This window comes from Mya arenaria, chromosome 4, assembly GCF_026914265.1.
Source record: "Mya arenaria isolate MELC-2E11 chromosome 4, ASM2691426v1".
Lineage (NCBI taxonomy): Eukaryota > Metazoa > Mollusca > Bivalvia > Myida > Myidae > Mya > Mya arenaria.
The window spans coordinates 81,025,918-81,043,768 of record NC_069125.1 but is presented as its reverse complement, the minus strand read 5'-3'; the positions used below and the strand labels follow the sequence as shown (position 1 = coordinate 81,043,768).

At 32.1% G+C, this 17,851-nt stretch overlaps 1 protein-coding gene across 1 annotated transcript; it reads right to left on the bottom strand.

Annotated features, from left to right (window-relative positions):
- Window positions 1-543: 543 nt before the first annotated feature.
- Window positions 544-1,770, bottom strand: LOC128232781 (alpha-(1,3)-fucosyltransferase C-like). The gene has a single exon (XM_052946510.1). The coding sequence runs from the start codon at window positions 1,526-1,528 to the stop codon at window positions 725-727; it is 804 nt and encodes a 267-aa protein (XP_052802470.1). The 5' UTR covers window positions 1,529-1,770; the 3' UTR covers window positions 544-724.
- Between the last annotated feature and the right edge of the window lie 16,081 nt (window positions 1,771-17,851).

Below are 17,851 nucleotides of genomic sequence, written 5' to 3'. Positions count from 1 at the left end.
TCCGTATATTTATCCCGTACACGTTGCATGTACGGGGTTCTAATATCCATCCCGAACATGCGAGTGTACGGACTCCGTACATCAATGCATTAATTTTGGCCAAAAAAATGCTATGCTAAAAATATGTATTTCTTCGAAAATATGTGAAGGAAATAAAAAAATTTTTTATATACATTGATAACTCCGTTTATCCGCGGGTACGGGGATGGATATACGGAAGTCCGTACAAGTGGTGTTTCGTATACGTATTTGTGTACAGGTCCCGTACACGTTGCGTGTATGGGTCCGAACAAGCCCGTATTTTCAAGATGTACGAGACCGTTCTTTCCTTTAAACTCAACCATTTTCCTCAGAGGAGGGTCCAACAGAAAATGAACTATAAACACAAACAAACTAATATCACATACAAATATACAAACACAAACGCAAACTTACACCACATACACAAAAACAAACAACACAAATAAACCATACCCTCATCAACCTTGCTTTATCGGGAAATCAAGTCGTGTTTCAATATGTTTGAAACAAAAAAAACATAAGTTAAATTGCTCTGTGTTTAATACTCAAATGAAAGATTGTTTTAATGCATGTCGTATTGTCGTGCCCCATATTTTGATTTTTTTCTGAGTCAGAAATTGAACATTTAACATATTAACAATAACAATTTGAGATATTTGAAAGGATTGTGACCTGTTCGATTAGAATGAAATGCTCGTTTACACTAAACATCATTTGGTTTGATGCACTGTCCAAGTGTCTCTACTGCGTCAAAAATCATCTTTTTTTTAAGATCGGGATCATTCAATTTCCGGCAAATATCACATATTGACTTTTTGTATTGCTCTTCGAGTGTGTACCAGGCTTGAAATTCATCTTTCTGAATTAAAAAATTCGAATACAAGGTTTCGTTTTCCGAAACTTCAATCATAAAACGAACTAAATCCTTTGTGTTTCTGAAGTCCTTGGTGTTGATAAACGAGTCTTTTGGAAATATTTCAGTGTAATTTGCTTTTCCGCGGACCACGTTAATAACGTCATTATTATAATTTGCAAATATCTTTTCCGTTACATAATCATCACAAAAAGCATTTTCAAACGCTAAATAAAATTTGTAATCATTATCTATTAAATTAGAAAGTTCACTCTCTGAAACCTTTAAACGGCCACATTTTCCAAATATGTCGATACTCTTTGTTTGCAAACACATATTCATTTGTGTCACAAATTTGTCTCTTAAACTGTGTGCATTACAGTGACTGACGGCCCATGCTGCAAATTTGTTCTTACGTTGAAATATCATGGAGTAGTTTTTTGACAGTGGCTTTTGTCTTTTTGATACCCGTCCATAAGGCATAAATATATCAGAAGACGACCTATAGTTCCATGTCCAATTAAACATATTTCTCCAATATTTATTTGCGTAGTTTCTGTTCCGTAAGTTCAGCGTATTTGCTTCTAATGAAAATGCTATCCAGATTTGATTTTGGTTTCTCTTAATGATTTTTACCGGTGGTTTTTTTCCCATCCCACGATCGGCTAGGGAAAACACAACCGCGGAGCTGTTATCGAAAACGCCTCTGTTCGTTGCAACAATACAGTTACCACATTTTCTTTCATAGGTTCCAACCCATGCTGGCTGATTCCACCACAGAATTATATGTGTAACATTTGCGCTTTTCAAATCCTCATATTGCTCTATTATTGCCCTCTTTATATGATCGCTGCTTTCGAAGATGTGGTTCAAATATATATAGTAGATGATAGTTATGGCACAGCCAATACAATAAATCGCTCGCAAACCTGTCAAAATAAAAAAAAACACAATGAATATGAATTTTACAATATGATAATTGCCCTTTAAACCCTCTATTTTACTATAATTCCGATTTTCTATGATGTACTATATATAAAACATATAAACATAGAGTCAGCTAGAAAAGTATAGTTTTTCCCTTTTCAAATTTAGCTTAAGTTGTAGATCATTTTTATGTAATCAGGCATATTTCGGCGTAGTTGTATAAGATAAATATCTATTGAGTTTGGACCTAGCACACGTTGTTTACTGAATGAAGCGATTGGGTACACAGAAAAAATATTTTGATTTATCTATTTTAAGGGACGCGGCGCTATATAAAATAGTTGCGTATTAAAGACATAGATGAACATACGTTTTTAAAATTTGTTTAGTCTTAAATAACACGGAATGCCAGCAAAACAAACTGAAATTACTTTTCTTTATATAATTGTTTTCAGTAATCGATCATCGAAATAAACCTCTTACCCTGTATCGTTACCTTCTACCAAAGTAGGAATTCCGACGGAACTCCCAAACAGGGTAAACTGTTTGGACACTCAAATTCTTAACCCCCCCAAAAAAATATATATTTATCGTATTGCATATAACGTCAAAGCTTAAAATGCAATTCAAAGCGGTAATAAAAATGAGGAATAAGTGACTGTTTGATAAATGCCTTCAATAAAATCTATTTCGTATGAATTTAATATTTAATAATTTGTTTTATGTATAAGTGCATTTGACTTTAGTCATACTTGTTTTAAGGCCTACTTTGCTTGCTTGCCATTTCTATGTATTTTGGCTTTTAATCGTTGGTGCATTCGCAATCATATACAAACAGGTAATAAGAAACGTGTTATGCGTTTGCAACAGTCCGATTATGTTGGCTTGTCAAGCATAATGGATTTCTTTTAACTATATATTTGAAAAGGTGATGGTGTGCAAGTTTAAGAAAATAATAGATAAAAAATAAACGACATTGCAAAGTGTGTTCTTTCATTTACTTGCCGGTTATGTTCATGCTCATTCGGACATATTGAAAACATAACTGCAAATACGACGTTTATCATTTGAACTTATATCTTGATTAATAATGTACCCTAAACTGTTAGATAATATGGATTTCAAATCACATACGCTTGACTACGTTATACATATGTGAAAAGATTGTTCGATATTGTTCCATTTCCGGATGCCTCTTACATTTGTCCTTGTTAACGCAAAACATAGCTTACGATTAGTTCGAATGACAATAATATACCATAACCAAGATTATTTCACAAAATTCATGTCGCATAAAAACACAGAAGTAGCACATTACAATATAAAGGAATTTGACACCTTGTATATTGATTTTATATGATTATTATCATGTGATACATTTAGAAAATAAGGCAAGCCTGTTTCGAGGTACACATTATGAGACCGGAAATTTAACGAGTGACATATTAAATCTTTTAACTACAAATGTTGAGAGCATATACATTATTAATGGAAACTACTTGCATACTCACAATAGTCTTACATCTAAACAGCGTCATGTTTAAAGGCTGACGGAGCCTTACATAACACATACCAAACAATGCTTCAGAGCAACAAACGTTACAAAACTATATGCATAGTCGTTATAACGAAAATGTTTAGTTCCTGTATAGGCACAATTAGTCAAAACTAAGTAAGACCTCATGAGCGGTATAAACCAGTTTAGGGGTTCCGAGTATTGCGTTTCATTAATCAATTAGTACAAGACTAAGCAAATAATCTTCATCGTAGCTAGCAATACGTTGAAGGCAATGTAGTACCAAACAAAGGAAACATAAGTAGCGCCCAAAACTAAAAATATTGCAATTATACACGAGCGCTTCAGTTTGAGTAAATACTTTCAATCAGAGATTAATGGAAGGGGTTAAGTGTCTTACCTTGATTTCAAGGAAACGCTAAATAAAAAGTGTTTATATCATTAAATAGTACTTTTGTTATGCAGTAGAGAATTTTAGCAAGGTTTAAGTACCAGCTTCTTGTTACCTTTCTGATATGAATAGAGGGAAACTGCGAATGTCTCAAACATGGTATATATAACATTGAAGTTGAACGACCAGAGATAATCGTTTGATTAAGGATTAAAATATTTTTGAAATTAAAGATATAGGTCATAAATACATATATTTGAGTGAAATGTAATCAGTATGTATTGATTACATATTGTTTTATATCTCTAAATTAATATACCACAAGATCAGATTTAATCGGTACAATTTATTCAAAAAAGTATATTAAAATCGTTGTTTATTGTTCAATAAGTCATTATATATTTCGCGAAATAATTACTTTCATATTTATAGTGAAAATTAACATCAATAAAACCAAGCCTATATTCTAAATTTACATCAATCTTTAATTGGTAATTAAATGTTTCTACTTCCAGCAGTTTACTACTTCTTTTTCTACCGGTAACCGATTTGATATAATTTGCTTTCCATTCTCGTGTTTCCTTTAAATTTAAAAACAATCAGTGATTTATATTTATTTTCATTATTATTATAATTATAATTATTAGTATCATTATTATTATTATTATTATTATTATTAGTAGTAGTAGTAGTAGTAGTAGTAGTAGTAGTAGTAGTAGTAGTAGTAGTAGTAGTAGTAGTAGTAGTAGTAGTAGTAGTAGTAGTTATATTAGTAGTAGTAGTAGTAGTTGTAGTAGTAGTAGTAGTAGTAGTAGTAGTAGTAGTAGTAGTAGTAGTAGTAGTAGTAGTAGTAGTAGTAGTAGTAGTAGTAGTAGTAGTAGTAGTAGTATTAGAAGTAGTAGTAGTAGTAGTAGTAGTAGTAGTAGTAGTAGTAGTAGTAGTAGTAGTAGTAGTAGTAGTAGTAGTAGTAGTAGTAGTAGTAGTAGTAGTAGTAGTAGTAGAGGTAGTAGTAGTAGTAGTAGTAGTAGTAGTAGTAGTAGTAGTAGTAGTAGTAGTAGTAGCAGTAGCAGTAGTAGTAGTAGTAGTAGTAGTAGTAGTAGTAGTAGTAGTAGTAGTAGTAGTAGTAGTAGTAGTAGTAGTAGTAGTAGTAGTAGTATTATTATTATCGTTGTTATCATTATAATAACTATTATCGTATTGGATCGCTGTTTATGTCTTTCAATAAGTCGTCATATTTTCCGCGAAATACTTATTATTCATAACTTCAATACCAATACTACATATTGACCTTCAAGATTCATCTATGTTCAAATTCTAGTCGATAATTGCTAGTTGTGATATAACCTTAACGATTGCAGGTGTTCTAACTTAGTGTAACTTGTAATTTCACTGGAATATCGGAATCGTAACAATTTAGTGGTACGTAAACTTGCAATTTCTAGTATACGGATAACAAATACAAAATTGTAAACTTACCTACGACCCTCATGACGACAATGATAGCATTTGTGCTTTACATTCGTATTTATTTCGTAAGGATTACAAATTTAAGTTTCTTGACAGGAGCCATTTCACTCGTACTTTGACTAGAACAATTGCGTTCATATCACCTTTAATGACATTAACCCCGCAATTCATTACTTATTACTATTAACACCAATAGTTCATAATTTTATTCAATAATTGTTAAAATATACTTCATGTCATTTATGAAAACCTTTCAGTAACCCTTTCTTACCCGTTCTGTAAATAGAACGACCCGACTGTAATCGGAAGCATTTTTTGAAATGACGTCAAAATAACCACTTGAAATCACCTTTAAACGTAAAATGTTAACACCTATGGCAACAATACATTTAAATTTTCAAAAAATAACACTTTCTAAAATGTTGTTTTATATTTTACGGGACCTGCTAATACAATACAAACATTAACAACATCAATAGTTTTCATTGATGTTGTTATGCGATGAATTGCGATCTGAACATATCCGAAGATGTTGCGTTTATCGACTGATAAACAAAAATAAGCAGTTGTAAGGGGAAATCCTAAGAATAAACAACAACACATTAAATGACAAGTAATTTGACGTCGCTTTTTCAGCCATACATTTATCTACCACATAAACAATATTTAACGTTTATGATATCATTCGAACTTAATACAATGTTTCAATAGATATACGAGTAAAAAATATAATTTGCGTCTGGAATTATGCTCTATAGCAATTTCGTAGTTAAAGTGTTTTAAAACCCAAACCATTTTTTCAAACTGACCCGTTTTCCATTCCAATATTTTTCCTCATCAACGTTTCACTACAATACGATATGGCCATTTCTACATAGTCTATTTAAATCTGTTTGATCGTTAATATGTGACACTTTCAAAAGTTACATCAACCTAATAAAACTGCATTGGTATTTAAAATATACAAAAGCTTTTCACGAACATTAAACAGCCCTTGTACATACATATGTATATATATATTACCATTCCGTTTACAAACTGTATTAACAAACAATCTTATCAGACTTACGTTTCGATACATGTTTGTATTTTCTACTTGATATCAACAAGACAGAATGGACTTATTTAAGCATCACAGCGTCATTTGTGGTCGAGCATCATATCTAATGATTTCAAAGTGTACCGATTGCTGTCAAATTTAATCACGTTTCCATTTAATATGTTTTTGAAGTGAATATATCGTGGCCGATGACCTGTATATTCACGTCGCCGCTAATATATATATCTCTCTCCCTTCCTCAGTATTTTATCTTTACCATATATTATGATATGATGACATTTTCTGTCGAAGAAAAATGCTTATTTTGACTTTGTTAAAAAATAATACCGACACAAACATAATTAAAATCTTCATTCTAAATAAAAGCCGTACTTCTTACATGGCAGAAACTCTGCCTATTGATTAACGTTCCTGTGAGACGATTTATGAAAAAACGAAAACTAAGAAGTTTAGATTGAGTAGTTAGTGATTCACCTAGTGCATAATTATGCTGAATTACTGGTAAATGTTTAATTTGTTTTGTCGATTGACCTTAAAAGATCCACCTTCATTCTTTAACGTCACTGAAATTCATATGGGAGTATTGCTTTTTACACTGATAGTAAGGATTTGTAAACACTGACAGAAACATGAACAACGGTTCAAAAGAAAATGAAAAGATAAGTAACATAAATGGTTACATTGCTGTATCAGTATATGAAATAAACAATATAAAACCTTTTTTAGTCGTGATCCCATAATTTCAATGTCGAACTGCACACTGATCATCACGAAGCAGGGGTTCAACTGTTAATATGATATATTGATTTAAAAATGAATGATACCTTTTTTAACATTGACTTTTGTACATCGTTCAGTTTGCATGTCGTAGAATTATGCTTGGTGTTATAAAGTACAGTTTTCACGTAAACAGTGTAGCGTATAAAGTACTCTGCCCTTTTAAATGTATGTAACTTAAAGGGGCTGTACTCAGTAAGATAAAATTGTCGAAAACTGTAATAAACTTGGCATCGATGTACAATGCATTTAAACTTGCTAAATGAAGTACCATATAGTTTACAATTTATTTAAGTTTAGCAGTTATTTCGTATTTTTCCATTAAAAAAGATTACTCTGTATGTCTACCAGGTAGAATTCATTCCTTATGCGTGATTGGCTAGTCGGTGTTATCACGTGATATTACCGGGGTAGGTGTAAAGCTTAATCATGTCACCCGATTAGAGTAAGCCGTGTTAGCTCAGTGGATACGACGCTTAACTGCAATTTTGGCGATACGGGTTGGAACCCGGTCTCCGACACATTTATTTTTTACATTTTAGTACTTTGCTTAACAATTATGATATCAAAGCGTAGCGCATTCTATTAGATAATTGTCCTGAGATTCGTTACAGAAAAAAACCTTTTTGGTGCCAATCTGGTGAACAGTCCCTTTAAAGTACGACAACGATCGGAAGCTGAAACTTACTCAACAATTAGTGTAAATTACACCTTGTGTGTGCTGTGGCAATGTTCTTTTAAATGTATGGGCAGGGTCAATCAGGTAGTATTTCAAAGAGATAACTTATTTGTAATGATAGAAAACAATAGTTTTACAATAAAAACAAAATAATAAACTTTCATTCAAATTTCAGATATTTGAAAAAAAAACATACAGTTAGCACTACATTACATAAAATATTATTTTGAATACTGTGTATATTATGTTGTAAAGTTACAAAATATGACATCAGTTGATGTTAGGGTTTACATTCAACGTTTTTTTATAAAAAGAACAGGCAAGCTTGTAATACCTTTTTTCATTGTTAATATCAAGATATCCATAGATATTTTACATCAGAAATGAATCTATTAAAATATCCTTGTATTCAAAGACTACTAAGTAAAACAGTATTTAATTTCATTTCCTATCAAATTTCAACTAACATTTATTTTTCCTAATTGGTAAGGTATCCAATTCCAGTGTTTGTGAACACGATTGTCCTAAATCGATCCGTACTGTTATTTCAAAATGAAAAACAGTTTCTGAAGCAAACTAAATAAATTGATGGGCATAATATTATCGTTTGTGTATACCGAATTATCGAAGTTATTACCCCTTTTGTTTCAAGTTGTCTGCCAAATTGTCAAATTCCCAGCACTTTACAGGTTATAAACCTTCAATAATGATTTAAATTCCTTACCGTGTACCCACATTGGCGACAAATGCATTGCTTATTGCAATAAACTCGTGAGATGATAGACATGTTCGTATAGGTATTTCAGTTACTGTTATGAAACTAGCTAATTGTAATTAATTAAACAAAAGATCAGGCTTGTCTAGCCTACAACAACGAGCGCTTCCATTATAAACCATAGAGAAACCTAAGCAATATGTTGCGCAAGCATTACTAATAGAAACAGGATAACCGAAATTATACTTAAAATAAAATTGAAGACGACTGATAAGAAACGTTGTCCATGGTACATTAGTAATGCGGGGTCGAAACCGAGCAAGGCTGGGTCGAGTTATATGTATCATATATAATGTATGCCTAATTATAAATACCTTCTGTCAACAGTACGCCTACTATCAGCGTAAACTTGTATGTTCAGCAACAGAAAACTCATCTTGGTTTCACAAATATTATCAATATTTATGTGAATAACTACAGAAACAAGCCCAGTAGCCAACAGTTTAACATAAACCCCGTTTAATGGCACAGTTCTTTCATGTTTCTTGTTTGTGATTTTTTTGATTTTATGTTCTATGTCTTAGATGTTAACCCAGTGCCATTGAACCGGGTTTATGTTTAAACCTTTTGCTTCTGAGCTTGTTTCTGTAGTTTTTCGCATAAATATGCACTTGCAATTTAGAATTATTGATTAACAGAATTCAGCTTATTGCTTTTTTCTAATTCAATCGTCTGTATATAATGCATTATCTATAGTTACATAATACCAGATATGTAAAATTATATTACATCACTAAATAAAGAATAAGTATACATTAACAAATGTGTTTTGTATTAAGTTGTAGTAAATAAGCGTTACATTCCTCTTTTGACACAATATATGTATTGTGCAAAACCTGTATATTGTGTGTGCGATCTCCGATAGAAAAGTATGTAAGCAGTTAAAGGAACAATTTACGTATATTTATTCATAATCAAAAGTGATAAAATCTTCAAATGGTATACGAACTTGATGAATGATATACTAGACAGCCGATCAACTGAACAAATGTGTATGCGTAGATTCGAAATAGTGTGCGTCTAAGCTTGTTTAATGCATCTATGTTTACTTAAGCAAATCACTTAAAACCAAAAATGTCTTACAAAATACAATAATTTAGTTTTAACTTAAATATAATTACAACTTTGAGCAGGTGCGAGTAAATGCTTAAATTTATTGGAAAAAATAACATATGCGTCATTCATTCGTTTCCCCATATGTATGCTAATCAGCTTCTTAATATCCATAACCCGACTACTTTTTGTTTACAACCTATGACGTGACTTCATAGTCTGAAGTTGTTTACAAAAGTTAGCGCATTTAATATGTGTATTTTCCTTCTTAAAATAACTGGGGTTAAAATAAAGCAACAATTGAACAATAAACCTTTTGAAAATATTGTGCTGGTTTTATGTTTTAATATTAATAACAATAAATTGATTGCGGAGAACTGGAAGCTGAAAGTTCGTCTGCAGCACAGAGTCAACATGGCTGGTGACTGTCAGGTTTCGTCTTGTTAAAATAGCTTTACGGTAGTTTTGAGTTATTTAAGCCGGAATTGAGTGACGAAACTGCTGCTGCTGCTGCTGCTGCTGCTGCTGCTGCTGCTGCTGCTGCTGCTGCTGCTGCTGAGATTCCTCCAGAAATTGAAGAACTTATGAACATTTCTTTTGATGATTTGCCTGATGTTAAAATTGAAAAATTAAAGTGATAATGAAAGTTCAGATCTAGGTCAACAGTTTAATGAACGTAATGCCATTCCAACCATTCATGAATATAAACAACAAGGCAGTAGGTTTAATGGTAAAAATATTGTCTTAGGCAATGAATAATGGAAGATACATTTCAGGGTGTAAACAAGTCGTCTAAACCTAAATATCGTACATGAAAAGTGCTGTTAATCCGTTAAGAAACAGTAAAAAAATGAGGGGTCGGCAGTATTAATACGATTGGGAAGGCTACATGTTACTTGGACTTATCGAGTGATGAATTGCGATTGTTGGATAATAGCAAAATAAAAATGATCTTTTATCGGTGAGATGAAAGACAGTTGTTATTATAGGTATTGAACATTAGTTTTCTGCGTTTCATTGATATATGAAGTATCGGAAAAAATCCACCTAATACATCAATGAAACGCAGAAAATAATATTCAATTCTTAAAGAAATCAAGGTCAGTAATCCTATTAGCGCCATAAATCGGCCCATAAAATGAGAGCTGCGAATTTTGTAACCCTTTTCAAGTTATTATTAAACATTGGCTATAGACAAATAAACATAGTATATACAATGAAAACAAAGTCAAAGTTCAACAACAGAAAAACTAGCTTTCAGGTCGACATATGATCAGATTTATGCGGTTACAATAGCTACAATGGTTTACAGCAAAGTTGTAGAAAAGTTTGAGAAAGTGTTGTTTTTTTTCTATCTCAAATAGCGGGTTACGCGGTTACATCGGTTACATCGAACAAATTTAAAGTTCAACATCAAAAATTGAGTTTTCAGATCGACATATGATCAGAGTTATTCGGTTACAATAGGTACAATGAGTTACAGCAAAGTTTTTGAAAAGTTTGTAAAAGTTTTTTTTTTCTATCTCAAATAGCCGGTTACGCGGTTACATTGGTTACAACTGCTTACATCCGTTACATCGAACACATTCAAAGTTCAACATCAAATATCGAGTTTTCAGGTCGACATATTATCAAAGTTATGCGGTTACAATAGTTACAATGTGTTACATCAAAGTTTTAAAAAAGTTTGAGAAAGTGTTTTTTCTATCTCAAATATCGCGTTATCGGTTACAGTGGTTACAACATCGGTAAAATCGAAAATTTTCATCAAAAATCGAGTTTTCAGGTCGATATCTTATCAGAGTTATGCGGTTACATCAGTTACAGTGAGTTAAAGCAAAGTTTTTGAAAATTGGAAAAATTGTTTGTGTTTTCTATCCCAAATATCGGGTTACGCAATTACATCGATGAGTTACAACAAAGTTTTTGAAAAGTTTGAAAAAGTGTTGTTTTTTTCTATCTGAAATATCGGGTTTCGCGGTTATTGGTTACAACCGGTTACATCGAAAATTTCATCAAAAAACGAGTTTTCAGGTGGACACCTGACCTTAGTTATATGGTTACAATAGTTAAAATGAGTTACAGCAAAGTTTTCGAAAAGTTTTAAAAAATGTTGTTGTTTTTCTATCTCAAATATCGGGTTATCGGTACCAATACAACTGGTTACATCGGTTACATTGAAAATTTTCATCAAAAACAATTTTTGACGTCGACATATGTTCTTAGTTATGTGGTTTCAAATCAGCTATATCAGTAATGCTCTTTTTGCAATCAGTTCAACCATTGATTTTCCATGACAGGATGGAAACCTCGCCGCCGTCGTGTCCCTATGCCCTCACGGCGTTTCTGTCGATGTAGAGGGTGTAGTAGGCTAGGTCAGCCCTCTTACCAAGCCGCAAGTAAGAGTCACGTTTTGTAGCAAAATGTAACAGTCTTTGATGAAAATAAAGCGACATCTTAATGATAGAATAAATTATGAAAAATAAAATTTGACAATGCTGATTGGTGTTACATTTGACAGCATATATGATATGATCAACATTTATTACATATACCATTGAATTATTCGTTATTCCGTGTTTCGCAGAGTAACAGGAGTCGCGTTTTATAGAAATATTTACGCTTTTATGTGTTTTAACAGCCGTTGAAAAATTATAATGACATCTATATGATACAAAATAATTGAATTCGTAAATGCCGGGAAGATAAATTCACGGCTAGGGCCCGGGAATGTTTAGTTTCCCTTACATGTAGAATATACTGGCGGGTACAAATCCCGTATATTATAAATGTTCGGAAATATACAAGTAACATTACCCGTACAAAATTGTAACACGGACATGTTGTGTTTCCCGTACACGCTTAGTGTTTGGGAATGTTCAGTTTCCCCGTATATGATTAATATACCAATGGGGCATATAGGTTATGAGGGGAGGGGTTCACTCCTTTACGTTAGGACTTAACACATAAATCTATATCGCTTTTAGTAAATCGTAGGAATTAACTAATACATTTTTCAGATAAGTCCACAGACGACTGTTTCAGTTTATGGGTGCCGAAAAAGTGGGATGCATAACTAATATATTTTGTTTTTATATTGAAAGTTGACACCTAACATATTTAAGAAGTGTCATCACTGTCTTTTTCTCGGGTACTTTTATGGCCCTTCCAATTAGTGCGTGTCGCCCGGAGATCATTTGTTTTCATAACCACATGGCCAGTGGGTCACATGGCCAGTGGGTCATAAATCTACAAAACACAAATTATTAAAATTATTAATAAATTTCATCGACAAACTGCTGAAAATAATATTATCATATTATGCATGAATTAAAGAATGATAGATTAATATTAATAAATGAATAAAATGAATAACAATGTAAATAAAAATCCAGCATGTTTATCCAGTCATAATGGTATTCAAACAGTTTTATATTATCTGTGACATCTGCTTTTTAAATGCTGATAAAATAAGATCATATCTAAGAAAAGGCGTCAAAAGAGACCGATTACTAAATAAACACAACAAAAATATTTATTAATTTCAAGTTTTTTAATAGTTCTAATTTTGAAGACACCAAATTTGTTTTTATCTTGATTTTATTGAAAATGGCTCTTATTGTTAGCTTACTTTCTTCAAAGTTTGATTCCTATTATGAACCTCCTTTTCATTGAAAGCAGTTTACCCTAATCCTCCTATTGGTATGAGGGAGTTGAAATAAAGATGCTCTTTAAAGATGCATTTCAAAGATTGACAATTTTAACATTTTTTAAGTTTTGTCTCATATGCTGAATTTGGCATCAATGCCTTCATTTCATTCAATCATAAAAGATAACTTACAGTATAACTGATCGTAACTATTTTGAAAACTGCCGAAATATTTAGAATTTTTAAAGACTTAGTGTTATTGTAAAGCTTTCAGCCATTAAACATCAATTTTCAAACCTAAATATGAAGAACTGATCATTTGTCAGCAGTCTTATATCACTGAAATCCAGATATTTACGCAAAATTGGTTCATTCCAAGACAAAAACGTTGTCAATACGGTCAATCTGTGAGTGTAGTTTTAATACACAGTTATTATTATGTATGTTAAAGAAATGCAGAGGAAATCAACCTCAACGTAATTTTGTTAATGTCAGTGTTTTGGCTCTCCTTATTCGTTTAACCTTGATCTCAATCATAAAGAACACACTTGTAATAAATATATTGAAGGAAAAGTTTTATACTACTGAAGTGCAGATTGTCGGAGGTCATGGCGGATAGCAAAGGGCAACTGATAAGCCATACCTTATTTGGACGCTGATTGGTCAGTCGGGTATTGGCCGGCAAGTTTGACTGACAGCCCGTGTTATGTCAATTAGTGACATGATCATTTGCTTTGAAAAACCACATGGCAAGTGGGTCATAAAACTATACGAGTTACAACTAAAACACATAATCAAAAACTTATCAATTAATTCGACAGACTGTGGGAAATTTTATGACCGAATTAAATATAAATTAAAATAATGAAATATAAGTACATAATTTTTTATATAAATAACCAGCTTCCTTATCTCACTACTTATTATATTTAAACAATTGTGACAACTGTTTTGAAGAATGCTGATAAAATCCGCTCTGAAATAAGAGGCATCTGTTTTAAAGAAATTAGACTGAAAACAATAAATATTAATTTTAAGTTTGCATGATATTGAAAGTTCTGAATTGAAACTTATTGTTCATCTTCGTGGTTAAAAAACAACAGTTTAACAATTAGATAAACATTTAAGAAGTAGCAAACCAGATTTTTTTCTATTCCTTAATTTATCTTAAACGGCTCTAATTGTTAGCTTACTTTTCATAGTTTGTTACCCATTATTAACTTTATTTTCATTGATAGTTGACCCTAACCCATCCATTGGTATGAGGGAGTGGCAATAAAGATACACAATCTTTAAAGTTGCACTCTCTTAAGTTTTACACTTTTTACTTATTTAAGTTTTGTCTCAGATTCAGCTAAATTTGGCATTAAAGTCTTCAGTCATTAAGATAACTCACAATAATGATCTCAACTATTTGGAAATCTGCCGAAAATGCTATTTATCTTAACGCTTTCAGCCATACAACATCAATTTTTCGTTTTTGCTATGCATATTTATGCGACTATAATAATTTCAATTTACGATAGTCGACTAAAAAGATGGCAATCTAAAAGGTTTGACATTTTGACATTAGACAATTTTTGGCTCGCTGGTACAATTTTGAGGGGAAACAAAATAATACATATGTATGCCTTTATGAATTAATACAAGCTATGTATTGAAATTACTTTGATTAAATATTAGTTGGCATACATCGACAATATTTCATAGGAATATCATGTACAGCACAATTTATGTTTATGTATTATCATCACATCTCGGAATGGACTGGTTGAATTGTTTAGAGCTGCACTCTCTCAGATTGACCGTTTTGACATAAAATATTTTTGTCTCAGATATAGGTAACTTGTGTATAAATTCCTTCAATTCAAGCACACAGATTACAGTAAATTGCTGAAAACTGCCAAAGATTACAGTTTTTAATGCTTTGAGAGTGCATCTTTAGCAAGTCTAGACATTTATAGGTTGTGTCACATATTCTAATAGTTTTTCTATCATGGGGTTCAAATGTCTGTACGCCATAAGCTTGTTATGTCTGTATAATTTCTTTTTTAAGTGACCTGATGTCCGTGCGCAATTTGACCTAATGCCTGAAGCTAAGAAATCGCGGAATGGAACTTATATTAGTTGTGTAATGATTTCTTGATGTTTGTTTTAACAGCCTGTATAAATTGTTGTTGACAAGACAGTGGAATTTTAATCATACCACATTTTGTTTGAGCAAATGCCACAATAAAATGATTATGTTAAGGCAGATCTAGAATGACATTTAAACTTGATTATTCAACTATGCTATTTTTAAATCTTGTGAATTTATATAAATAGTAGTTTTGTCTATGTCTATAAATAATGTTTTTTTATAAAACAGCATGTATTTGTTTTTTTCTTATCATCCGTGTCTAACACGGTCAAACCTTACCTAGGTCCATACCGTATAAGGACCGTACATTCATCCGTGTACGGGGTCCATATTCCAATCCCGTACATGTTGCGTGTACTGGTCCGTATATCCATCCCGTGCACGTTACGTGTACGGTGTATGTATATCCATCCCGTATACGTTGCATATACGGGGTCCGTATATTCATCATGTACACGTTGCACGTACGGGGTCCGTATATCCATCCCGTACATGCGAGTGTATGGGCTCCGCACATTCATACATATATTTTTGCCAAAAAAATGATATGCTAAAAATTTGTATTTCTTCAAAAATACGTGAAAGAAATAAAAAATTGTTTATACTTTTATAACTTTCGTATATATACGGGTACGTGGATGGTTATACGAAAGTCCGTACACGTGGTGTTCCGTATACGTATTCATGTACGGGTCCCGTACACGTTGGGTGCACGGGTCCGAACACGCCCGTATATTCAAGATGTACGGGACCATTCTTTCCCGTATATTCAACCATTTTCCGCAGTGCAAATACTCAACCGTCTAATTTTTTATATATACAAAAGATGAATTTAACTGGCCGTTTATACTTATTTATTTTAAATTTTATTAGAGAAGCTCTTTGAACTTTAAGGTCCTCTAGCAGATTATTGTTACAATTTCATTATATTTGTTATTGTTTTCACATTATAAGCTGCTGCAATAAAAACCCTTTCGTCACCGAATATTGTCGCATTGCAAGATATACTTGCCCAGTAAACTTTTTTTTACAAATGATGACTTTTTTAACATACATATAACATCTATGTTGTTGACAGAATTCGATATGTTTCTGATGTTTTAAAATACCCCTTTTCAACGAATTATGTCCTGATATTTCCTTTTTTGTCGAAACCCTTTGCAAACTTTAAGCTTCTGCAAAAATGCCTTTCTTGATTTTTGCATACGATATATTGCTAACCAACTTAACTCGACTTGTTTGTGATTGCGTTTCACAATGTTCGAGCAACAATTAAGACCTCTTTCTTGGTTTTTACATACGATGAATTAACTTAGTACACCAGAGTCAACTTTAAATATTTCCTTATACATGAACACAAAGAAAGCAAAAGGACATTGGCCATTTGTCATCGAATGATGTGATGTTACACATTATATGTGTACAAATAAAACTTACTAGGTACGTGTAAACTCTTTGTCTTTTGTCTTTGGAACCTTTTTGTGATATGTTAACACGTTTATACTTATTTATTTTAAATTTGATTAGAGAAGCTCCTTGAACTTTAAGGTCCTCTAGCAGATTATTGTTACAATTTCATTATATTTGTTATTGTTTTCACATTATAAGCTGCTGCAATAAAAACCCTTTCGTCACCGAATATTGTCGCATTGCAAGATATTCTTGCCCAGTAAACTTCTTTTTACAAATGATGACTTTTTAACAAACATATAACATCTATGTTGTTGACAGAATTCGATATGTTTCTGATGTTCTAAAATACCCCTTTTCAACGAATTATATCCTGATATTTCCTTTTTTGTCGAAACCTTTTGCAAGCTTTAAGCTTCTGCAAAAAATGCCTTTCTAGATTTTTGCATACGATATATTGCTAACCAACTTAACTCGACTTGTTTGTGATTGCGTTTCACAATGTTCGAGCAACAATTTAGACCTCTTTCTTGGTTTTTACATACGATGAATTAACTTAGTACACCAGAGTCAACTTTAAATCTTTCCTTATACATGAACACAAAGAAAGCAAAAGGACATTGGCCATTTGTCATCGAATGATGTGATGTTACACATTATATGTGTACAAATAAAACTTTCTAGGTACGTGTAAACTCTTTGTCTTTTGTCTTTGGAACCTTTTTGTGATATGTTAACACGTGTTAGACGCTTCATTAAAGATTCTTGTAGTTGACTCTTTAAATGTGACATAATATTTTCCTATTGTTATATACAACAATTGTTGTGATTATTTTAAATATATTTTGCACATAAATACAGACTGTGTAAGAGTGTTACGTATGTGGTTTTACGCACTGACTGCCGAATTAACATACTTCATGTGTGGACCAATTTCGTCCTTCTACAGATACGATAAAAATGAAATAGTGTGTATTATATTATTTGTTTGCGATTTTCCACATTTTCCGCGTTGGACGGGAATGCTTCTTTCTATCGAAAGTCTTTATTTAAATGCCGTGCATTGCAATAACATGTTTAACATTAACAAGTTTTTATATAATTGCTTTCTGTAAATCTGTAACACAAATATT

What these genes read in the sequence shown, in the direction of transcription:
- LOC128232781 (XM_052946510.1), bottom strand. Translation starts at nt 1,528, where the DNA reads ATGGGAAAAAAACCACCGGTAAAAATCATTAAGAGAAACCAAAATCAA.